Here is a 25,284-nt window from a genome sequence, read left to right on the forward strand (position 1 = left end):
AGGAGAATAATGCCATCGGGCATTGGGGATACCTAGTCATGAGTCCCAAAACAATTGGAACGCCAATCAGAAATAGCTTGATCAGTGTATGGACACCTCTATTCCCCATTTCATGTCTGCTGTTAAAGGAAACCTTAACTGAGAGTGATATGGAGGTTTCCTTTTAAACAATACATTTTGCTTGGCAGTCCTGCTGATCTCTTTGGCTGCAGTAGTGGCTGAGTCACACACCTGAAACAAGCATGCAGCTAATCCAGTCTGACTTCAGTCAGAGCACCTCATCTGCATGCTTGTTCAGGGGCTGTGACTAAAAGTATTAGAGACACAAGATCAGCAGGAGAGTCAGGCAACTGGTATTATTTTAAAAGGAAAAAATACATATCCTCAGTTTAGTTTATCCTTCTCATCCTTTAATTATTGCTTCATTCACTGCCTAATTAAACATCAATATACTAAATAATTAATTCAGACCTAAATTATTTTACTGCCCTTAGCGAATTGAGACCATTAATGTATATTCACAAAACTGAGGTAATAAGAATAACTTGTGTTAAGTCTTACACATGATGAGTAGAGCCTAAATCAATATATTAAGCTTATGCTTTACTTCCGGCACGTTATTCTCATTATCACAGTTTAGTGAATACATCCCATTGTATTTTATATTAATGATGCATGTCCCAGTTACTGGAAAAGGACACACTGCACAGTGCTATGCTGTGTATGGCCGTAGGTCATCCCAGAAATTGGTGACCATGTGCTCAAGCGATGGTTTAGTCTCCAGTTATATGTGTGGGAAAAAAAAAACATCCCAACCCCTATAACATTAGTCCCAGAACACTGCTGTAGCTGCAAGTGTGCATAGATGATTTAGAGAATAGCTGTTTCTATCACTGTCTAATCACAAAGCTATAGGAAGTGAAAAAGAAACTAACAAAACAAACAAAAAATTCTATGGATCCTTCTTTTCCCCCGTGGCTGCTAAGTGATTCAACTAGTATGCTTGTAATGTTCAATTGTAACTCACAATAATTCTGTATCAATGTTTCCTGACCTTGCCGATTTGCTTACTTAACAAGTTAACTCATAATATGTGGTATGATGTCAGATTTATTTCATATCTCTGCTCGATAAAATATTGCTTGATTAAAAAAAACAAAAAAAACTTACTACTTGTACCAGAAGAAAAAGAGGACTTCTTCTCATCTTCCCATATCTGTTTCTGTAAGTCTGGAAGAAGAAAATAAAGTTGTCAGATACATGTAAATAACGAAAACAAAATCCATGAAAAAGGAAACAAAATATAGCTGAAATTTTGTTTTTAAATGACCATATATCTGCACCTAGAAAACATCAATCCAAACGTGAACTGATGCAAATAAACTGCTAGCGTGCATAGGGGATTAATGGTTGGCACCCACGGGTCGTTTTTTTCTCATCAATCAAGCCGCTGATGGCTCGACTGCGCTCTCGATCCCCGCGGGTGGACAATGGAAGAAAACGAGCGGAAGATAAGTGCCCGCGGGGACGAGCGGGAATCGATCCGAGCGGGAATCGATCCGAGCGGGAATCGATCCGAGCGGGAATCGATCCGAGCGGGAATCGATCCGAGCACCCGCGGGGACGAGCGGGAATCGATCCGAGCACCCGCGGGGACGAGCGGGAATCGATCCGAGCACCCGCGGGGACGAGCGGGAATCGATCCGAGCACCAGCGGGGACGAGCGGGAATCGATCCGAGCACCCGCGGGGACGAGCGGGAATCGATCCGAGCACCCGCGGGGACGAGCGGGAATCGATCCGAGCACCCGCGGGGACGAGCGGGAATCGATCCGAGCACCAGCGGGGACGCTCCGGGATTGAGCCAGCGGCTCGATTCCGATGCAGAAACGAGCTGTGTATGCTCGGCATTAGAGAACAGCTGTTTCCATCACTGTCTAATTACAAAAAAAAAAAAAAAAAAAAAAAAAAAAACTAAAGAAAAAAACTAAATAAAAACACAACAAAAAAAACTTACAACTAGTATCACCAGAAAAAGAGGAGGTATTCACATCACCCCAAGACTGTTTTTCCAAATCTACAAAACAAAAAGTTGTCAGATACAAAAAAAGTAATCAAAATAAATAAAGGAAAAAGGAAGCAAAATATTGCTGATTATTATTGATTTATTAAGGGCCAACATATTCTGTGGCGCTGTACAAAGTACCGTATTTTTCGGACCATAAGACGCTCCGGACCATAAGACGCTCCGGACCATAAGACGCTCCGGACCATAAGACGCACCTAGGTTTAGAGGACAAAAACCAGGGAAAAAAAATACTAACCCTGGTGCATCCATGGTGAAGGGGGCATCTTGTGCATATTCTCCCCTCCCCAATTTATATGTCCCCCTTGTACCTCTTGAGTTCCCTTTGTACCTTTAGGGTCTCTCTTGTGACCTCCACTGCCCCCGTGTGGTCCTCTGTCCCCCTGTGTCCTCATCCATGCCCCTCATGTCCTCTTAGGTGGCCACCGTGTCCTCCAAAGTGCCCCCCTGGGTCCTGCAAAGTGCCCCCCCGGGTCCTGCAAAGTGCCCCCCCGGGTCCTGCAAAGTGCCCCCCCGGGTCCTGCAAAGTGCCCTCCCGGGTCCTGCAAAGTGCCCCCTCCGGGTCCTCCAAGGTGCCCCCCCGGGTCCTCCAAGGTGCCCCCCTGGGTCCTCCAAGGTGCCCCCTGGATCCTCCAAAGTGCCCCTTGGGTCCTCCAAAGTGTCCCCCTGGGTCCTCTAAAGTGCACCCCCTCCTCTAAAATGCCACGTTTTCTCTTAAGTGCATCCTGTGACACCCTGTCTGTCTAAAGCCTGTGTGTGGCTTCTAGGCTTGTAATGCACAGTTTCTGTGTCCCCCGAGGCTACCGCGTCCCTTTATACATTGTTTCCGCCCCCCCGTCGTCCTCTGCACCCCCCTCCTCCTCTGCCCCATCCCCACGGACTCCTTCCCCTGGCTCTCTAATGTGGGGCTATGCGGGAGTGTGAAGGCTGCTGCGGCTTACCATTGGATTATAGCGCTGAACATCGGTAAATCCGCCGCGTGAACAGCCGCTGGGTGGTCCGTGCACATTGCCGAAGCCTCTCTGCCTTCACTTCCGCTTACATCACCAATGCGGACGTGAAGGCAGAGAGGTTTCAGCAATGTGCACGGACCACCCAGCGGCTGTTCAGGCGGCGGATTTACCGATGTTCGGCGCTATAATCCAATGGTAAGCCGCAGCAGCCTTCACACTCCCCACATAGCCCCACATTAGAGAGCCAGGGGAAGGAGTCCGTGGGGATGGGGCAGAGGAGGACGGGGGGCGGAAACAATGTATAAAGGGACGCGGCAGCCTCGGGGGACACAGAAACTGTGCATTACAAGCCTGCAAGCCACACACAGGCTTTAGACAGACGGGGGACGAGGCAGCCGTGCGGACATGTGATTTTAACGGTGGGGGGGACAACTGGTGCCGGGCAGAAACTTCAGCATTTGGACCATAAGACGCAGGCACTTTTTCCCCCCATGTTTGGGGGAGAAAAAGTGCGTCTTATGGTCCGAAAAATACGGTAATAGACAAACAAGGGGTACATAATACTGACAATGGCATAACCAATATACAAAATACAGAATTGGTATAAAATACAGAATTAGTAATTACTAGGGTTGATCAATGATCTGCAAATACCTCCGAGTTTATAAACAGACAGATAAGTGACAGCGCTTAAGGATGCACCTGCAATGCAAGCCTACAGAGGCAATGCAGAGCCCCTCTGGAACTAAATACATGCTTTGAATGCAAAACAGATGCAAATTATGTGCTAATTCTAATCTAAAAATGTATTTATTTATATTTTTCAAAGTGGATGTCAGTGTTCTCCCCAGAATTTTTTCCCAGCCGGGTGGCATAAAAAATTTGCCGGGTGGGGTGCGAGGGGGAATTCAGGACTAGCGCTTCCATAAGGGCAAACTGCACCATTGCCCCCAATTGCAGTGCAGCTCTCCCCTCAGGTGGTTCCTGGACATCGTTGCAGGAAGCAGATGGGAATGTAAGCTCTGGGTCCCTGGTTCGAATCCCAGCCAGGGCACTATCTGCAACAGAGTTTGTATGTTCTCTCCGTGTCTGCGTGGGTTTCCTCCGGGCACTCCGGTTTCCTCCCACATTCCAAAAACATACGGATAAGTTAATTGGCTCCCCCTAAAATTGGCCCTAGACTACAGTACTTACACTGCATAATATAGACATATGGCAATGGTAGGGATTAGATTGTGAGCTCCTTTGAGGGACAGTTAGTGACAAGAGAGAGATAGATAGATAGATAGATATACACTGTACAGCGCTGCGTAACATGTCGGCGCTATATAAATACTAAATAATAATAATAATAATAATAATAATATTAATCTGTAGGGTGTACCAAATGGTGATGGAGAGACATATGAAATCATAGCCTCTTAGGTTGTGCTGTTCCCTGCAAAAGCCGTTGCAGTTTAGCTTTATGGGGATCAGCAGCATCTGGCAGCTGTGATCACCGTAACTAAAGGTGCTCATTAACAGTAAAATTTTTCCCTCAGATTCGATCTTTCAACACAATTTTTATGTTCAGACCCATAGAAAAATGTGCCTTATGTGGCGTAAATCGATGTGAAACAATTCTTTGGTCATTTTGCAAAGGGGGGGGAATATTGATTCAAAAGTTTGATTTTATGATTGAATTGTAATGTAAAACCTTCCTAAATTGATCTGTTAATGGGAACTATCGATAACTGCCATCAGATTAGTTTTGATCATTCAAATGGCGTAGAAAAATCAAATCTGAAAGAAAAATTGTACTGTTAATGGGCACCTAAAGCAAATGTGCAGAGCCTTCTGTCTCTCCAGCAGGACTGACATAAGATGATAAGGAATCAGCCATGCTGTCACACAGTGATATATACTCTGCAGTAGCATAGTGTGCCCTTTCCACTCCATTCCTGCAATTTATTGTTCCTGACTGACAAAAAGTAAACATAAAAGAATCCCAGGAATGCAAAGGAGGGAGCACACTATACAGACTATAAGTATATACTGTATATTACCATGTACTGCCGGGCTGCAACTAATGGTCATCTCCCCCAGCAGTCTGCACATGTTTCAATTCAGTTCTCCTCACACTCTCTGCTGTTGACTCGCTGAATGAGGAGAGCTGCGAGTGTCCCGCCCCTGTTCATTATTATTCACTGCTCTGCCCGCCTCCTCTGCACACAGGGCTCAGGACCAAGAGCTGCGAGTGTCCCACCCCTGTTCATTAATATTCACTGCTCTGCCCGCCTCCTCTGCACACAGGGCTCAGGACCGAGAGCTGCGAGTGTCCCACCCCTGTTCATTAATATTCACTGCTCTGCCCGCCTCCTCTGCACACAGGGCTCAGGACCGAGAGCTGCGAGTGTCCCACCCTTGTTCATTACTATTCACTGCTCTGCCCGCCTCCTCTGCACACAGGGCTCAGGACCAAGAGCTGCGAGTGTCCTGCCCCTGTTCATTAATATTCACTGCTCTGCCCACCTCCTGTGCACACAGGGCTCAGGACCGAGAGCTGCGAGTGTCCCGCCCCTGTTCATTATTATTCACTGCTCTGCTCGCCCCTCTGCACATGCTGGCTAAGAGAATGTGACAGCGAGCAGCAGCCGGGCGGGAGCCAGGGCGGAGCCGGGCGGAGCGCCCACTTAAATGGGCTTGGGGAGAACACTGCATGTGAAGCAGTGAATGCAGCTGCCCACTAGTATACTTACGTTCAACTTGCACAGCAGGAGATATGGCAGCGCCTTCAAACAAAACTTATACCTGAATGATTTATCTGCATTGATGTGCAGAGCTTCAATAACTGGACTACATTACACACCTAGCACTCACTACAGGCATAAAGGGGGTGAACTTATACCTGAATTATTTATCTGCATTGATGTGCAGAGCTCAAATAACTGGACTACATCACACACCTAGCACTCACTACAGGCAAAAAGGGGGTGAACTTATACCTGAATGATTTATCTGCATTGATGTGCGGACCCCAACAACTGGACTACATCACACACCTAGCACTCACTACAGGCAAAAAGGGAGTGAACTTATACCTGAATTATTTATCTGCATTGATGTGCACAGCACCACTTCCGAGTTTATGCAAATGTATGTAAAATTTTACGCAAATATATGCAGCTGGAAAATGGACTAATCAAGTCCCACTCAAGTTTAAATTGATTGGTCCAATTTCAAGCTGCATATGTTTGCATAACATTTACAATACAAAGCTGGTATCATAAGGTATCAGAGGTACCTTCTTTCTGGTCACTCAAAACATTCTCAAGACGCTTCTCATCTCAGGTTCTCTTTAAGGACCAGAGACTTCTGAGTAAAAAAAACCAAACAAACAAACAAACAAAAAAAACGCAGCTCACTGATGTCAGGCTGCAAAGACCCCGTCTCCCTTGCTGTTTGTGCTGCTTTCCTGATGCTGAAGCCCACTTTCTCTGCTGTCGGTAAGACAGCAGAGCTCTGTAAACTGGTCAGGAGCAGATTTCATTGGCTCCTGATCCTGTGATCACTGTGAGCCAAGGCGATGGGCTCACAGTGATCACAGGCTCAGGATCCCATGAAATTGGGCTTCTGACCGACTTACTGAGCTCTGCTATCATACAGAGAGTAGAGCGAGTGGGCTGCAGCGGTGGGAGAGTGGTGCGAACAGCAAGAGAGATGGGTCCATGTGGCGTAGGCAAGAATCTTAGGTAAGCCAAAAAAAAAAAAAAAAAAAAAAAAAAAATCTCTCTTTAGGTTCATCCTATATGTGCTAGATTGCAGATCGCTAGAATGTGGAAGAGCACCAGATGCCTCTATGGAATGGATCCACCGGTATTTCAAGAAGTCAACAAGCTAATGAGACTGGACAAACTAAGGTTATCAGCCCAAGACAAGCAGGAGATTTGGGTACAAAAAAGGGGGAACATGGATAGACTCTGATCAAGCTATTACCTTCTGTAACAATGCATTCTTCCTTCCAGGCTGGAATGCCATTGCAGCCCTCCCACCCTGGACGCACTGCACTACAGCCAGCCATTCCCATGCCGACCACTCAGTGTTCTCCCCAGGGCTAATTAGGTGGGCGGGCCGCCTGGCTGATTTGAAACCCCGCCCACTTGTTCTCATGTGCCCACCTAGCTTCTAAAATCCACTGCTGTAAACCTTTTTAAACTGCACATAGAAGCGCTCCATTGCCTGCTATAAACCAGTGCCAGCTCTCACACACACACACACACACACACACACACACACACACACACACACACACACACACACACACACACACACACACACACAAACACAACACACACACAACACACACACACAACACACACACACAACACACACACACAACACACACAACACACACACGTGAAAGCTGAGACTGTACCCTGCAGGAGCGCTCCTCTGCCTGTTACCTCATGCTTTCTGGCGAGTCAGGGATTGGCTGGGCAGGTTGTAAGGGGCGGCACTCCTGCTCCAATTCTCCCTCCCGCCCTGCCATGAGTAGTAGGATCTATGTTATGGCGGCGCCTCTCTCCTGTCAATGAGAAGAGAGAGGCACCCTTCACAATCACACTGCAGGAACTTAGTGGAGCTGAACTCTTCCACAGGACAGAAGGAAAACAGAGAGAAATGCACCCTGTATTTAGAGAGTTTAGTCTGTAATTTGAGCTCTTCCTGTGTCACATGACTGCCATTTCAGATAGGCTCATGTGAAAAGCACTGAATGGTAACAATATGTCTGCTTCCAAGAAAGCAGGAAGTAGAAACTGCGGATTTATTTTAGGATTTGTATCAGCTGTAACAAAGAAATGCTTTTATTTAAAGGTTGCTTGCTAAATTATGCTGTTGCGTATTGTTTAAAGCAGAGAGGAAGTTCTGAGTTCAGGTCCGCTGAAAAGGGGTCCTGGGCACCTTAATCGGAAACAATCACTCCCTAATGCTAGGTACACACAATGCAATTTTCTGACAGATTTACTGTCAGATCGATTATTCCCAACATGTCCGATTTGATTTCCTATAGCAGTGAACAGAGAATCGGAACTCACATCAGACATGTTGGGAATAATCGATCTGACAGTAAATCAGTCAGAAAATTGCAATGTGTGTACTTAGCAGGTACATTGGCTTGCCTCCTCATCCTTTCTTTATTCTGTAAGCAGAGTTGCACCAGCCCTGCATTCCCCCCTCGCACGCCACCCGGCTACTTTTTCATGCCACCCGGCTGGAAAAAAATTCTGGGGAGAACACTGCCACCTGCACTGGATCAGGTCGTAAGCCTGAGCCTAATCTTTCGATGTATGGCATCAGTTTCCCACCATTCTGCACTGCACCAGGCCGTAACCTAAGGACTTCATTTCTGCAAGCATGGCCTGTTTTTCTCCACATATGGGGACCCTCGGATTCTATCTCTCTTCTATCGCTCCTTTTTTCTCTGTCTCTCTCACCACCTGCCTTCTCCAAGACATGCGGTGGGGTGTCTGTTATCGCTGCAGAGCAGTTGAGCGCCGCACAGAATGTAGCAGGCAGCTCTGCTCGACATAGCATTCAGACGGACCCATCTAGCTAAATGTTTTGTGTAATGTGACTGCTTGTATATCTCTGATGATGACTGCTTGTATATCTCTGAAACTACTTTGTGTATTTCTATGTTTCTGCTGTTACCGTACCATCACCGCCAAAAATAATTCCGGGTACAACCCCCGTTGTACGTGGCGAAATAAATGATTCTGATTCTGATTCTGTGGAAGCAACATATATATCTCATCATGCTGTAATAGTACTTTATGGTGCTAATCAACATGATATGGTTATAACTTTATGGATATAATCAACATATATAAGAATGACCAATGTGATGCTATAGTATGGTGAAATTGCCTACATTTTGTTCTTCCCCCTTTTGTGTTGAATCCTTCCCTCGCTTTTCCCTTCCTCAGCCCCTTGTCACCCCTACCCTCTCTCTCCGCTGCATAAACATTGGACGTGGCGAGTTCTGTTCTAATCATTTATACCCATCAGCGATAGAAGATTATGTCAATAGCATGTGAAAGACTTGGATGTACTCTCATAAGATGTACCATTGTTAATATTTTGTATTGAAAAAAAAAAAAAGTGTGCTTCACTGCAACTGTAAACGTGCAGCTCATCTGTTAAATGCATAGCATGCATTTTTCTGACAGAAAACTGATAAACCACTGATGCATAAATGTGATCATACCATTAAAATACAACTGCATCACGTTGCTATTGTCTGTTGAGATGGGCCACAATGGAAGCAGTGAGAAAGGACCCTTACACAAGCGCATACTTCATTATTGTCACCCATGTGCACCCTGCATAGTCCAGGGAGTAGTTACAGGTAACATTTCATCAGCTGGAAGAAGCACTCTTGGTGCAAGGCCAATATGAAAGTATACAGTCAATATAAAATGCTGAGATTCTAATAAAATCCACATAAGGTTACCTTTTTTTGCTCGCTGTCTGGGCTGTGCTTCTGTTGAATGAAAAAGGACATGATTTAAAATGGAGAATAAGCAGAAATGTGCAGTATGTGAAAGCTAGAGATGGAACAGTCAAGAGCTGCATTTTACAGGGAATACACACAATGCCTATCAACAGTTATAATGGTGTATGTGCACCACCTACTGGCAGTTGCACATATTACAGCATACAGAAAATTCAAAGTTCTGTTAGATTCTATACAAACATCTGTATTGAATTTAATACCACACTGTATATTGTACAGAGAATGACACTTATTGCCACACTGGTCTGAACTCAGCCGTGAGGGACTATAACGACCGCCATGACTGGGAATTGGGCAACAGCTCAGAGTGTGTACATTGGCCCAAAGAAGATCGCTAAAGATCTGGCATATTGGACCTTTGGCAATGGCCGAGCATCACCCAATGGCATTGTTTTTAGCACCTCCCCACCCGCTGGAAGCTGCTCTGTAGTACGTGCAACAGATGCATCGTTAGCCAAAGGTGGCAGTGCACTAACAACGCTGTACAGACGTGTCATCAATCTTTGCACCCGACGCGTCTTTTGCTATGAAGTGGGGGAACAGAGAAACAATGAGCGTGTGTAATGGAGCAGCTTCTGGTGGTGGGAGCAGCAACAACAATAATAAGGAAAAGGTGCCATCACTCATGGCATAGAAAAAATACAAAATAACACTTATATATTATATGTTGCATCAACAGGTCACCCAATCTAAAATCAATTAAAATGTGCCTGCTAGTGGAGCGCTCCCATACACCCATCCAGGGGCGTAGCAATAGGGGGTGCAGAGGCAGCGACTGCATCGGGGCCCTTAGGCCAGAGGGGCCCCAAAGGGCCCTCCTCAACTACAGTATTAGCTCTATTAATCCTGTGCGCATAATAATTACTTCTATAGATACTTTGAATAGTGGTAATCATTAACAAACTGTTCCTCATCCCCTTCCTGCACCTCTGACACTGTAGTTTCCAACTGGCAGGTTTTGGTGCGCCATATGTATAGAGTGCTTGGGGGGCCCCATTGTAAAACTTGCATCAGGGCCCACAGCTCCTTAGCTATGCTACTGCACCCATCCACACACTAGAATCCCACTAATACATCCACTACAATCCAATACAACCAGTACTGGTATTCTTCAGAGAGGAGGAGAGGTCATAGTATCAGGGGGGACCATATCGCCCCCCCCCCCCCCCCCCCCCATGGCAGTAATTATGGTCCGTCACTCAGAGTTTAGACCAGTGTGTGTACGGATCTTTAGGGCTGGTTCAGACGGATGTCTGAACCACCTACCCAGAGTCTTGTACAAATGCTTTTTTGCAAGCGTAAAGAAAAGCATTTGTCGACTTTCAGTGGAGATTCCCAGTGATGGTCATTTTTCCTCCTGCAGGGGGACACAGGAGTGTGGTGCTAATGGACCCTGGAGCAAACAGACTTCTAGACAGTGGAAAAAAATAGTGATCAAAATAATGTGTTTGCATAAACCGCAGTAAATGACGTGCAAGTGTGCGTGTGAACCGGTCCTCAGTTGTTGTACCACACAAGTGAGATGTTTTAGTTAAACACTGGACAGTATCCATGGGATAGTGCCGTGTGCAAATCACTAAAAATGCTGGAGGAGCCTTGATTGAAATTTGAGGAAAATACCAGCTATTCCAAAGCTCGGCATGCAGGGGCGCAACTATGAATCTTGGGGGCCCCCAGCAAAACTTTGATGGGGCTCTCTTAATGTTCACAACCCTCCCCTTGATGACGCTCACAGCCTGGGGGCCCATCCACAAGGGTCATAAAACAAGTGTGGCCATCAGGATCTTCACACCCATAACATGCGTAGCCGCAAAAACACCTGATCTGAAGTATCAAGAGAAGGTTAGTAGTTGGGGCTTCCCGACACCTCTGGGCCCCTCTGCAGTTGCAGGGGCTGCTCCCCCTGTAGTTATGCCCCTGGCTGCATGCTGGTCCCAGGCCTTAAAGTGTACCACAGACAGCAAAATACAACGTTTTTTTTACTTACCCTTCCTCCAGCCCTATAAGCATAGATGTGTCCCTCACCGTCCTCCCGCGGTCCTCCGTTTAGCGGTAATCAGCTCCGGTATTTGGCTCAGTGAAGTCAGCTGGGGTCTTCTGCGCATGCACAGAAGACCCTGGCTGACTCAGACTGGAGCCAACTGAGCCCGTTATCGGGGCTGATTGCCAATGAACGGAGGTGAACGGGAAGACGGCGAGGGACGCATGCATGCTTGTGGGGCTGGAGGAAGCCCCAGGTAAGTAAAACTCTTTTGTCATCTCTGGGTCACTTTAAGGGCCTTTCCACACTGCATGCGCTTTGATCCAATTTTTAAAGCACATGCGTTTTGACAATCAAAAACACCGGCAAAATAATGGAAGTGCACCTTCTTCAGTGGTGTGTTGCAATTTTCATCTGCATTTGCATTCGCGTCAAGACAACAGAAATACATTCAAATCACATAACAAATGCAGTGCTATGCAATATACAATGTGATTTTCCATTCGAAAAAGTTCCCACCGTTTTTTTTCCCCTTTCAATGTTGGAAAACAAAATCGAACGTGCCAATCGCACCCTAAAATCGCAGCAAAACGCACACTTGGCACAAACTGAAAATTGTGATCGCAGCACACCACAACTGAGTGCAAAGGCCCTCTATAATAAAGAATTAAATAAAATACTAAAATAAATACTAAATCTGTATGCAAGCCAAAATAATTAGTATCTAAAGGACCACCTCTAGTAAACTTAGATGTAGGCAGATGCCTCCGAAGAATACCAGCAGCATTGATGATATTCTACAAGCGGCTTAATTCGGAGTCTTTTTTTACATGTATGCCTCCAGTCTATCCATTTAGTCACATCTCTTCCTGCTCCTCAGATTATGCTCCACTCAGTTACATCCACCACTGGCTACCCATCAAAGAAAAAATACAGCTATCCTCCTTTCTAGATACCATACTGCAGTGGCTGCATAGTGTAATGGTTAATGGCTCTGCCACTAAAACAGGAGGGCCTGCGTACGAATCTTGGCTCTTCCTGTTTAGTAAGCCTGCACCTATTCAGTAAGAGGTCTATGGGCTAGACTCCCTAATGCTGGGAATACACTATGCAGTTCTGCCACTCAATTGTTCTTGGCGCTTGATTCTCAACTCGATTCTCATATCTTCAGCTCATTTTTCTTATCTTTCGCTCATTTTTATCTTTTTCCATTCACTTCTATCAGAAATCAAGCGGCAAAATGATCGAACGTGAGATCGGACATGTCGGAAATTATCTTTCTAACCCATCTATCTGCTGGAAAAAAAACATTGTGTATTCCCAGCATAACACTGCTACTGCCTCAATTGGCAAAATCATCTCCTCCATGGGCTTCAATTACCACCTGTATGCCGACGACACCCAGATATATCTCCACACCCCAGACCTCTCCTCCTCTACCATGGACAAAGTCTCTGACTGCCTCACATCCATTTCCTCCTGGATGGCTGCCAGGTACCTGAAGCTTAATTTGGACAAGACTGAGCTTCTAATATTCCCACCCCGCACAGCTGCACCCCTCCCAGATCTGCACGTCACTATTGAAAATACTATAATCCGCCCTACCTCCCAAGCCCGCTGTCTAGGCGTTACTCTGGACTCTGAACTTTCCTTTACCGCCCACATCCAAGGTATTGCCAGATCCTGCAACTTCCACCTCCGCAACATCTCCAAGATCCGCTCCTACCTGTCCCCTGACACCACTAAACTCCTTATCCACGCCCTTGTCATCTCCCGCCTAGACTACTGCAATTCTCTTTTATCTGGCCTCCCCTCTAACCGTACTGACCCACTTAAATTGGTAATGAATGCGGCAGCCAGACTGATACATTCTTCTCACCGCAGCGCCTCTACAACTCCGCTCTGTAAAGCACTACACTGGCTCCCCATCAGCTTTAGGATCAATTTCAAAATCCTGTGCTTTGCCTACAAATCAGTGCACAAGACCTGCCCAAACTACATCTCTGATCTGGTCCACAGGCACATACCAGCCCGCCCCCTCCGATCCTCCAATGACCTGCGCCTAGTCGCACCACGCATAACTCAGTCACACGCTCGATTGCAGGACTTCACCAGGGCCGCCCCTACTCTCTGGAACTCTCTCCCACCAGCCGTCAGACTCGCCCCCACCTTTAATTCCTTCAAACAAGCTCTCAAGACTCACCTCTTCACGCTCGCATACCCCCCTACACCAGCACTATAATATGTTCTGTTAGACCCCCTCTCAAAAGACGCACCTATTGTCTCCACCCCACCCTTTAGATTGTAAGCCTCCGGCAGGGCCCTCCTCCATAACGTATCCAGCTTGATTATGCAATCTTACTCGCAACCACCCCTCTTGTAGACTCGAACAGTCTCTATTTTGACCTATGACACTGTATTGTTATCAAATCATTTGCATGATCTTGTTTTGTTGTGAGTTTCCGTATGTTCTACCTGTATGTTAACCCATTTATCTATTGTGCAGCGCTGCGTAAGATGTTGGCGCTTTATAAATACAATAAATAATAATAATAATAAAATACTGCCTGCTGAGTGCACCTTAGTAGCTACAGCTCAAGTGCTTTGAGTCATCCAGGAGAAAAGTGCAATGTAAAAGTTATCTGTCTTGTCTTGATATTCCAGATGCCAACCCTAACTAACAGTAAGCTTCTCCTTTCAATCACACTAGTCAACCTGCATGACTGCATACTGGGTTTCTCACATGCGCGTCTCCATGTCTAGAAATCTAAAACTCTACAACACTTGCCAATTGCTGAAATCTTTTAATGTAACCTAAAAACGAATTTCTTACTCACCTGTTATTGAGACAATTAATTTCCTCCACATGTAAAATGATGCTGCTGCAGGAGTCAACAAAAATAGTCTGCAAACAAATCTGCTCTTTAGACTGTTTCTTCTTCAGGGCCATTTATCAGTTCTAATGCACATAACCAGCTATTACTTACAGGACATCCGTGCCACACTAGAGTGTATGGCTCTCATCTGTATGCAAAACCATTTTCTAGCAGAGATTTTTAGCTGGATTTCAAACTAGTAATGCAGGACGTGAACTGGTAATAAGAGGTGGTCAATGAGATGTAAATCATTTTGAGTTGATGCAGGATTTTGCAAATTTTATATGCAAATTTATGCAGCTTGAAAATGGACCAATCGAATTTTACCTCATTAGGATTTGATTGGTTCATTTTCAAGCTGCATAAATATGCATACAAAATTATTTGCATCTCATTGATCATCCCTACCAGCGAATTAGTCCAAACCATTCTGCTTGTTCACAAAGAGGGAGTACTGGAGCTTCTCTGTTTCTATCAACTGACGGCTGGGTTTCCTTGCTCTTATATTGCTAGGTCTGGTTCCTGTGCTCTAAATAAGGCCACATACACACATCAGACCATAGTCTTTTGAAAATGAAATATCACAGACCAATTTTACCCCCTTCCATGTAGTATATGAGCCATACTCTTCACAGTCTTTTCTATGGAGCTGAACTCCCCATCAGAAAAAAATCTTTGCAAGATGCTGCACACACAGATGCTGTACAGACACAAAAGATCAGTATCTGCAAAAGATCTGTTCCTGCCAAAGATCCGTTCCTGAAAACTGCATTCATAGTCTATGAGATCTGCAGATCCTCATACACAACTTGTTTAACTGACATTCATCTGCAGATCAGACAATCATCTGCAGATCTGAAAATCCATCCTGGTGGATCTGATCTGCAGATGAATGTCTGTTAAACAAGGTGTGTATGATGATCTGCAGATATCATAGACTATGAATGCATTTTTGCAGGAACAGATCTTTTGCAGATACTGATCTTTTGAATGTCCACAGCATCTTTGTGTGCAGCATCTTGCAAAGATTTCTGTCTGATGGGGAGTTCAGCTCCATAGAATAGACTGTGTAGGTATGGCTCTCATACTACATGGAAGGGAGAAAAATTGGTCTGTGATCTTTCATTTTCAAAAGACTATGGTCTGATGTGTGTATGAGCCTTAAGTTTCACCAAGATAAAAAACAAAAAAGTTTCCTTTTTTAAAACAAAGTATTTGCGACAATTCAGGTTAGAGTGAGCTTGAGATGTCTCCCAGTGACTCACTGCTGAATATATGCAAATTATCCATTGTTGTCCCTGTGACCTAAACACGCCTCCAGATCTGCTGGAATACAATATGCGTCAGCTTGTTATTTGTACAGAGCCATAATAATCCAACATGCATACAGACTGTCTCAGATTGGTTGATCCTCATCAGTGCATGGCATGGATTAATGTGGCTCTATAGCCTCGTACACACGCTGTACTATAGGGAACAACGGGTCCGTCAGACCATTCCGATAGGCGGGCGTTCCAGCGACAGTAGAGCGTGTGTACAGTCTGTCAGGCAGACTGATAAGGCTGTTTCTGACCGATCCGCTCAGAAACGATCAGGCAGACTGATAAGGATCGTTCAGAAACAGCCTTATCAGTCTGCCTGACAGACTGTACGCTGGAACGCCCGCCCAGCGGGAGGGTCTGACGGACCCGTCGTTCCCTATAGTACAGCGTGTGTACGATGCTTTAGGAGTAGGATTTGAAACACCCAGAGGTACAGACTAACCAGCAAGCTCATGGTGAACCAGAACTCATTGGAGTGTGTGAAGGGGCTACAACGGTCCAATAAGCCCTCTTACTAAAATGCTATGGAAAACAAAAGTTTACTTTCTTAAAACAGAAAGCATTTGTGATAATTCAGGTTGGCAAGAGCTCCGAGATGTCTCCCAGTGCATCACTGCTGAATATATGCAAATTATCCATTGTTGTCCCTGTGACCTAAACACGCCTCCAGATCTGCTGGAATACAATATGCGTCAGCTTGTTATTTGTACAGAGCCATAATAATCCAACATGCATACAGACTGTCTCAGATTGGTTGATCCTCATCAGTGCATGGCATGGATTAATGTGGCTCTATAGCCTCGTACACACGCTGTACTATAGGGAACAACGGGTCCGTCAGACCATTCCGATAGGCGGGCGTTCCAGCGACAGTAGAGCGTGTGTACAGTCTGTCAGGCAGACTGATAAGGCTGTTTCTGACCGATCCGCTCAGAAACGATCAGGCAGACTGATAAGGATCGTTCAGAAACAGCCTTATCAGTCTGCCTGACAGACTGTACGCTGGAACGCCCGCCCAGCGGGAGGGTCTGACGGACCCGTCGTTCCCTATAGTACAGCGTGTGTACGATGCTTTAGGAGTAGGATTTGAAACACCCAGAGGTACAGACTAACCAGCAAGCTCATGGTGAACCAGAACTCATTGGAGTGTGTGAAGGGGCTACAACGGTCCAATAAGCCCTCTTACTAAAATGCTATGGAAAACAAAAGTTTACTTTCTTAAAACAGAAAGCATTTGTGATAATTCAGGTTGGCAAGAGCTCCGAGATGTCTCCCAGTGCATCACTGCTGAATATATGCAAATCAACCATTGTTGTCCTTGGAAGCTAAACATCAAGATAAAACATACCATCAATCTTGCTGGAATAGATAGTCTTGGAGGACCGTATCTTCTCAGTGACTGAAATAAAATACATGAAATTAAAACGTATAAGCCATGTAACATAAGTTATCCTCACCAGTGATTCTGAGAGTTGGGTTGCATGTCTGCCTACAGTACATTGCAGAAGGTCTGTGTTAAACAAGAGTGCTTTAGTTGCTTTATGCTGAGACCATGTAAAGGTGGCCACTAATGCTACAATTTGCTGAATGATCATTAACGAACGATTCTTCATATGAACGATCGGAAATGATTGTTTGGGACCACTAATGGACGAGACTCTCCCAACCACTATGATCAGATTAATGAAATTGATCCAAAATTCGGATCAATTTTTTTCATTATTCTGAATGGATTGGTTAGGAGATTTTTGTCCATTAGAGGTCCCAAACGATCATTTTCGATAGTTCATATGAAGAATCGTTCGTAAAAGTCTGTTTGGCAAATTGAATCATTAATGGCCACCTTAATGGAAATAATGGTACAAAAAAATGTAGTTTTTATTTTTAACACACAGTGGACACGCCACAGTCACATTATGAAGTAATTGCCGCCCTACAGATCAGTGGCAATGTATCTGGTAAATGACCTCCTCTCTGTTCCGCATCTGTACAGTGTGCTTACCACTGTCTTTGGATTTTTCCCTCACAGACAGATTATGTCCCTTTTGCCTCTCACCCCCATTCTTCCTTTGCTGCACCTCCACTTCCCCCTCCATCTCCCCCAATATTCAGATCAGTGCTGCAGAGAAGCAGGGAATGCCTATTCAGGCATCCATAAACCAGTCTCTTAACCATCTGACCCCAATAGGAATGGTGCACCGCTCTCCATAACGGGGGCTGTGGTAGAAAGGGGAAAAGCAGGTAAGAGTTTTAATAGAGGATGGGGGAAGAATAATGACATGGTAGACAGGATTACATGGGGAAAGACAGGCGAGTTTTCACTGGGAGCGGCGGAGATGGGCAGCGGGAGTTATCAATTGGGGTTTTGATTTTACTGACTTACAAGGAGGTTCAGTCTAAATTTGATGTGCGTGAGCAAGAAAAGACTGAAAATGTTTTTTCATTCTAAAAAGGTTTCAGTAATAAAGATAAAAGATCCCTCAATGTAAAACTTTAAATAATTTGTTGATCTGATCAACTGTATTACACACTATCATTAAAAGATTCAGGAAATCCATAGAAATGTGAGTGACAGGGCAGAAAAAACATAAAAACAAACTAAACCCTAAATTTGGCCAAAATCATTTTTTGTTTATTAACAATAAACTACAGCAACTGGTCTACTCAGATCCCTGACGTCTACAGAAAGTTGATCAAAGCAGGACTGAGGACATAGTGGTAAACATGCCCTTGTCTGAAATTTAAAAGGAACCCTTAGGGCTGGAACCCACAGGAGCGCTTTTGGCAGCGTTTTGGCAGCACTGCGATACGCTAGCAGTTTGCCAAAACGCTGGGCTAATGTTAATGGATGGGGCAACTTCCACAGGAGCGTTTGCGTTTCTCAGAAACGCAAACGCAGGACATGCAGCATTTTGGGAGCGTTAGCGCTTCAATGTAAAGTATTGAACCGCTAGCGGAAACGCTCAGCAAAACCTAAACTGAGCGGTTTTGCTAGCGTTTTGCGGTTCAGCACACTGTAACAAAATGAAAAATAATTCACAGGACCAATCAGGATAAAAACGCAAAACGCAAAACGCTAGGCACCCGCTGGGGAAAAAAATACAATGTTGCAAAACACGACCAAAAACGCGCATGAATCCGCTTGCAAACCGCTCAGACAAAACGCTAGCGGTTGCGTTTGCGGTTTTCAGTGGGTTCCAGGCCTAACAGAGGGATATGGATGGCGTGTCAGTCCTGCTGATCTCTTTGGCTGCAGTAGTGACTGAATCACACACCTGAAACAAGCATGCAGCTATTCCAGTCAGACCTCAGTCAGAGCATCTGATCTGAATGCTTGTTCTCGGGGCTGTGGCTGAATGTATTAGACACACAGGATCAGCAGGAGAGTCAGGCAACTGGTATTATTTTAAATGGAAAAATCCACATCCTTCTCAATTTAGGTTCCCTTTAACCTGCTAGGATTAAGAGTCAAAATAATCACACATTTTTCAAAAATCAATATTTATCATTTTCAGGCCGGTTTTACACTCTTTTTTTCTGATGTGATGCTGCTGCCCCATTCCACGCAAACAAACTACAATCATATGACCCTGTGGCAGAGTGCGTGACAGGGTCATATGCATAGCTCCGCCCCCCACTCCATGACTTATTCCCTGCCGGGCAACAAGTATGTCACGGAGATTCCTGTCGGTCAGCGGATGCGCACTGTGACACACTGCGCTGCGTCATTCATTTACACGCAACGTTGTGTGAATCACCCCATTCACTTGCACTGCTGTTGAGTCACCCTGCGGTAAAACAGGGTAACGCACACTTGCAATACAAGTGTAAAAGAGGTCTTAAAGGAGAGTCTGAAGTAATTTAATTTACCTCCTTTTATTGCCCAATTATCTTAAGAATTAAGATCAAAGCTGATTCCTCACATCCCCGTGGCAGAACGAGGAATTTATCCCCCAAAATCCCTGAGGCAAAATTCTGCGCATAATTTTGCTTCCTGGAAGAGGCAGAGCCGTGAACAGTAGCTCTGCCTCTGCTCCAGTCAATCTCGGCCTCTCCCCTCAGTCTTCTTTCACTAGGGGTCGGGTAAATACCTCGTTCTGCCGCGGGATGCAAATTATCTTTGAGATTAATGCTTAAGACAATTGGGAAATAAAGAGGTAAATTAAATGGCAGACTCTCTTTGACCTTTGCTGTGTTGTCTGTGTGCTATTTTCAATTAAATATAGGGTGTATATAATTTTTAGGTTGTATTTTGTCTATTTCCATTTCACACAGTGTCGCCACTTTATTGGATAGGGAGTCATAATGGTTTTATCATGCAACCTTCAATGAAATAACCACTGATTATGGTTGTTATTCTTACACCCATGTACAATTACACGCATGAGGCAGTTCTGATTGTCACAGGTGCTTCTTGTGTAACCAGCTCTCATTTTAAAACCAGCTACTGCCTAAACAAAGAAGTAATACTGTGGTAGAAGAGAATTATAAAATCCCATGAGGAGCAGCAGGGCACACGTTTACGTTTTACAAAGATTATGATATGGAAACAAAAGTTTGAAAAGACAGTAATGCTGAATTACATACAGCACTCTCTGCCAGTCCCTGTTGTCAGTTTTGGAAATAAACATTCTCCTCAGATCTGAAAGCACTCCAGTAGAGAGTGGAGTCAGGAAGAGCTGGCACATCCTGGTCTAGTCCTCTTCTTCAGACGACCGCTCTTCAAACCTCTCATTGGAGCAAAGGGTAAAGTATGGCATGACACTGAAGAATGGCAATGGGTTTGCACACCAGGACAAAAGAGTAGCGAGTTGTGACTGGTATGCATCTTAAAGTGCACACTATGCTTCCCCCTCTGCTTCACCCCCCACCCTTCCCTGCGGGAAGAGGGACTCAGCGGTGCATATGGGGTTGGAGGAAGCCCCGGTTAAGCCACAAGTCTTTCTTGACACTTTACATATCAGTTTTGCAAACCAACCACAACAGTCCAACTAAGTACGGTAAATAAAAAAAATCAACCTGTCGATGAAGAGCGGTTGAAGTCAACAGCAGGAGGTTGTTCCTGTTCTTCACTATCCTCTTCTTCGTCATCACTTTCGCTTGCACTGTCACCATGATCATTACGCTTATATGCTTCTAAAGTGAAAATGAAATAAACAATCGTATTTCCATCTGCTGGATGATGTGGAGAAGTTTGTCTACACAGCTGTGTTTAAAGCACACCTGTCTCTACATTAAATTTATTTAGCCGACAGTAGAACCTAACAAGAATACATGTGTCCTGGACAGCATGTCTGAAGCCCTTTACTCTATGGCAATTAATTAAAACAAGACTATGGTCACAGCCTGCATGTGTAATCTCCATAAACGAGCTGCGGAGATTTATATTATATTATATATTTTTTTTTACATAAATAGTAAAGCGCAGTGGGCAGACAGACAGAGAGGGTTAATTTACCTGTATTGACCGCCTCTTGCTGTGGCATTCCACTCCATCCTACCGATACTTCCTCCTTTAAAGGGGGAACTTCTGTGAAGAGGATGGAGCGGACCGCGAGTTGCTATGGAAAGAGGCGGTCATACAGGTAAATAAACCTTGTCTGCTGTAGCCTCCTCCTCCTCAGACACAAGCGGGTACAATTATGCTTCTCATTCACCACTATTCACAGCGAGTTAAAAAGGCAAACACGAGTTCCCCATACTAAGGGAGATGCATATCCTGATTCTCCAGACTCTAGGTAAGGGTCGGTCTTACTAGAGTGTGCGGCAAACTACTATATGGTACAAAGTGAGGTCTGTGTATACCAGCTAGTGACTATGCTCTGTCTCCCTCAGCCAGCTAAAAATGTTGGCATAGAATCCTAATATAATCATAGGCTGGCCTGACACTGAATACAATGGGCTCTATTCACAAAAGGTCTCCTAAATTACTTATTTATCACCCAATTAATAAAAATAACCTTTCAGCACATTTACAAGCAAAATAATTGTTCAAAGTAAGTTGTTCCTGATTAACTTCATTTCAATACCACTTTTCTTATTTTAAATATATCTTTGCTCTTTGGGAGCTTAAAAATTTAACATAGATAAGGTGAGAACAGAGACAGAGGAAAACTGGTAAAAAAAAAAGGCGTTGTGAATCATGCCCAATACGATCTCCGATCAAGGAAACCCGAATGAAAGATTCCAGCCTAATTTTGCCTAGGTTCCCCTTGTGCTGCTTAAACCGCTCTGACCCATAAATGAGTTGACTCAACAACCAAAGAAGTGACCTGTGGTTTCTACCACCAAAACATTACCAGCCTTTATGTTGCAAAGTGAGGCATCCATGGGCCAGACTTTATTTTTTTTGTAATCAGGGATCCGTGGGATTAGATGCCTGAATTAGAGGAAAATTCAGAGAATTTCAAGGGTAAGAAAATGGTAATTTACTAGACCAGGCGAACTCCTCAAATTGCTCCATAAAACAGTTTTGATGCTCAAGTGCCCATTGTAGAGGATTTCAGAAGAGGGCATCGGTCGCTCTACATGATCTGTGGCTACCCCATATACGGCAAGCTATGATCCACTGTGCGTTCTGACACCTTTCTCTCACGGCCAGCATTCAGTTTTTCAGCTCTTTTGTGGGATCAGAAGGCCTAGCCTTCGCTCCCCATGCATGTCAGTGGACCTTGGACTCCCACAGGCCAGTCAATTGATCACCATTTTTCCTTCCTACAACTTCTGGTAGGTATTAACCACTGTATACTGTAACCTACAGGAGATGCCATTTTAAAGATGCACTGACCCAGTCTCCAGCCTTCACAATTTAGTCCTTGTCAAAGTAGTTTAGATGCTTACATGACATGATTTTTACTGTTTCCACCAGGGATGTGGAGTCTGAGTAGGAGCTATTTTGGGTACCTGGAGTCAGAGGTGTGTTAAACTGAGGAGCCGGAGTCTGATAATTTTTGTACCGACTCTACAGCCCTGGCTTTCACACATCATCTTCAATAACTAACTGTTCACATGCTGACAAACCCCCCCCCCCCCCCCCCTTCTCCCGTATCTGCTCAGAGAGAAATCTATTGCCTGGCAACACACTGCACAGCCATTTCCAATTGATTTTACCATTAAATCTATGGGGAATGGGGAATGTTCCTGCTGCTGCCATCTGTATAAAATATCCATGCCAATCAGCCATGTTCGCTTTAAAATCAATACAATTATCAAATCTGAAGGTTGAACAGGCCACAATATCAAATGATGTAAGGGCAACCTTAGGGTGGCCATACACCATACAATCTTGATTGTACAACCTAACCAAATCTATTTAGTATAAGAGCCGACAGAAAATACTTTGAAAAGGTTGTTTTGGTAAGCTTTTATGGAAATTATAAGATTGAACAACCAAGGTTGTATGGTGTATGGCCTTTAAAGAACTTCTTTGAAAATGGAGAAGCTCCTTCATCCCAAACTCTCTCAAGGTAAATGTCTCTGTATCTAATACAAACTCACTATTAGCAGTTAGCAGGAAAATGAATAACTTACTTCTGTTTTGGGGGACTGCGCTAGGGCCACCCGGTCTGTTAACATTCGGTTTGCCCTTTTTGCTTCCTGGACCCTTCGCCTTGGGAGAACCTTTTGTGGGACTTTCTTCCAAGTCTGTATTACCAACATGCTGCATCTTGCTAATGCTGATGTTCAGAGTTGCTCTGGTTGTCTTGCTGTCCTTTGCAGAAGCTAAAGGAAAATAAAAAGTCATTCATGAATTTGCACCTGTCAGGAACCTGTGGTGGAATACTATAATAATAAAAAAAAAAAAAAAAAAAAAAAAAAAAAAAAAAAAAAAAATTATATATATATAATCTATCTATCAACTTGATGGTCATTTCGGATGTTTTACAATCATTGTGCGATTGTTTGGGGTGTTTTTTGGCTATTCACCAGAAGGAATTGCTATTGGCAACCGTACATCAGGAGTGTGGGTAACTGCCCATCTCCCACTCAGGTCTTTGATCTTATGGTTCTAGTGGTTGCTCTCAACTCTAGTGGGAGTTACAGTACTAATGAACTACACTCTCTATATAAAGTTGTGGGTAAGGAGGTGCCCAAGGAGGGTACCATTAAAAAAGGATTTCAAAGTGAACCTGAAGTGAAAATAAACTTATGAGATAATGAATTTTATGTGTAGTACAGATGGCAAATACAACATTAATAGTACAGAAAAGACTAATGACCCTTTGGACTTTCCTGCACTAAAACCTTATAAGTCTACTCCCTCACAGATACCAGGCTTTTAATTTCTATTTACTTTTCAGGAAACTGACCATATTCGACTAGCTGTTTGACAAGCTCTTTTGCATAGACAACTCTTCTCTTTTTTTTTTTAACTCATAGTGTACTGGAAAACAGAAAAGGACTTCAGATAATTTCATAGTAGCATCACGGTAGTACTATATGTGTCTATGTTTATCATCATGTCACTTCAGGTACACTTTAAAAGGATACCCGAAGTGACATGTGACATGATGAGATAGACATGTGTATGTACCGTGCCTAGCACACAAATAACTATGCTGTATTTTTTTTCTTTCTCTGCCTGAAATAGTTAAATATCAAGTATGTAAGTGGCTGACTCAGTCAGGAAGTGACTACAGTGTGACCCTCACTGCTAAGAAGTTGCAACTATAAAGTCAGGACTGAGTCAGCCACTTACATACCTAATATTTAACTCTTTCAGGCAGAGAAAGAAAAAAAGGAACACAGCATAGTTATTTGTGAGCTAGCAAAGTCGTCCTCTACTGCACCTGCGCCGCTGTCAATTACTGGCACGTGGTGTGGAGTGTACTGCGCAGGTGCAGACCTACTGCCCTTGTACAGTACACACCACGTGCGAGTGAATGACAGCGGTGCCCACACAGGCGCAGTAGAGGACGAGCTTGCGAGGTCAGCCTCTGCACCAGCGGGGACCACGGGTCGGTGGTTGGGCGCAGCGCTGCTGCGAGGCACACGTCGGCTGCAAGAGGCTGGAGGAAGCCCTGGGGAAGTAGATGTCATTTTTTTTAGATGCCTGGACATTCCCTTTAAGCAAAAACATTTGTCTCCTATAAAGAGCAACTGATAAGTATAGTAGAAAACTTTTATTGGCTCAACGTACTGCGAATTTCTTAAAACTTATGATTGCTCGATCAAATACAGTGCTGATTGGCTGGGCTTTGACTAGTATGAGTGCCTCTGAGTTTTATTAATTTGATTTTCATTTTGTATTGACCCAGGAGTACCGTAAGTTCAATTAATTTCCATACTGAACTGTGATGGATATTAAATGACCCAGTTGAAGTTCTCCTTTAAATAAACTGATACTTACATCTTCTAAGCGGTGGCCGAATCAATGACCCATCATCAATAGTTTCATCATCTGAAAAAGCAAAGGGAAACCTTTTGTATAATGTTATTCTAATATGTAAATGTGTACATGAACTAGTATCTCCATACCACCCCCCCCCCCCCCCCCTTCCTAGCAATGAGA

The 25,284-nt window shown here is 44.4% G+C and overlaps 1 protein-coding gene across 4 annotated transcripts in view; it reads right to left on the minus strand.

The window, feature by feature from the left end:
• LOC137521020 (torsin-1A-interacting protein 1-like) overlaps positions 1–25,284 on the minus strand; it is a 40,989-nt gene that overhangs the window by 13,807 nt on the left and 1,898 nt on the right. For all 4 annotated transcript variants that reach the window (XM_068239731.1, XM_068239729.1, XM_068239730.1 and 1 more), the window contains 7 exons: positions 25,123–25,173; positions 23,304–23,495; positions 20,793–20,909; positions 17,122–17,172; positions 9,532–9,561; positions 2,017–2,076; positions 1,171–1,230 (listed from right to left, as the gene is read on the minus strand). In XM_068239731.1, the coding sequence (XP_068095832.1) occupies positions 1,171–1,230; positions 2,017–2,076; positions 9,532–9,561; positions 17,122–17,172; positions 20,793–20,909; positions 23,304–23,495; positions 25,123–25,173 (561 nt within the window). The remainder of the gene's footprint in view (positions 1–1,170; positions 1,231–2,016; positions 2,077–9,531; positions 9,562–17,121; positions 17,173–20,792; positions 20,910–23,303; positions 23,496–25,122; positions 25,174–25,284) is intronic.

The sequence above is a fragment of the Hyperolius riggenbachi genome, chromosome 6, assembly GCF_040937935.1.
Source record: "Hyperolius riggenbachi isolate aHypRig1 chromosome 6, aHypRig1.pri, whole genome shotgun sequence".
Classification (NCBI taxonomy): Eukaryota; Metazoa; Chordata; class Amphibia; order Anura; family Hyperoliidae; genus Hyperolius; species Hyperolius riggenbachi.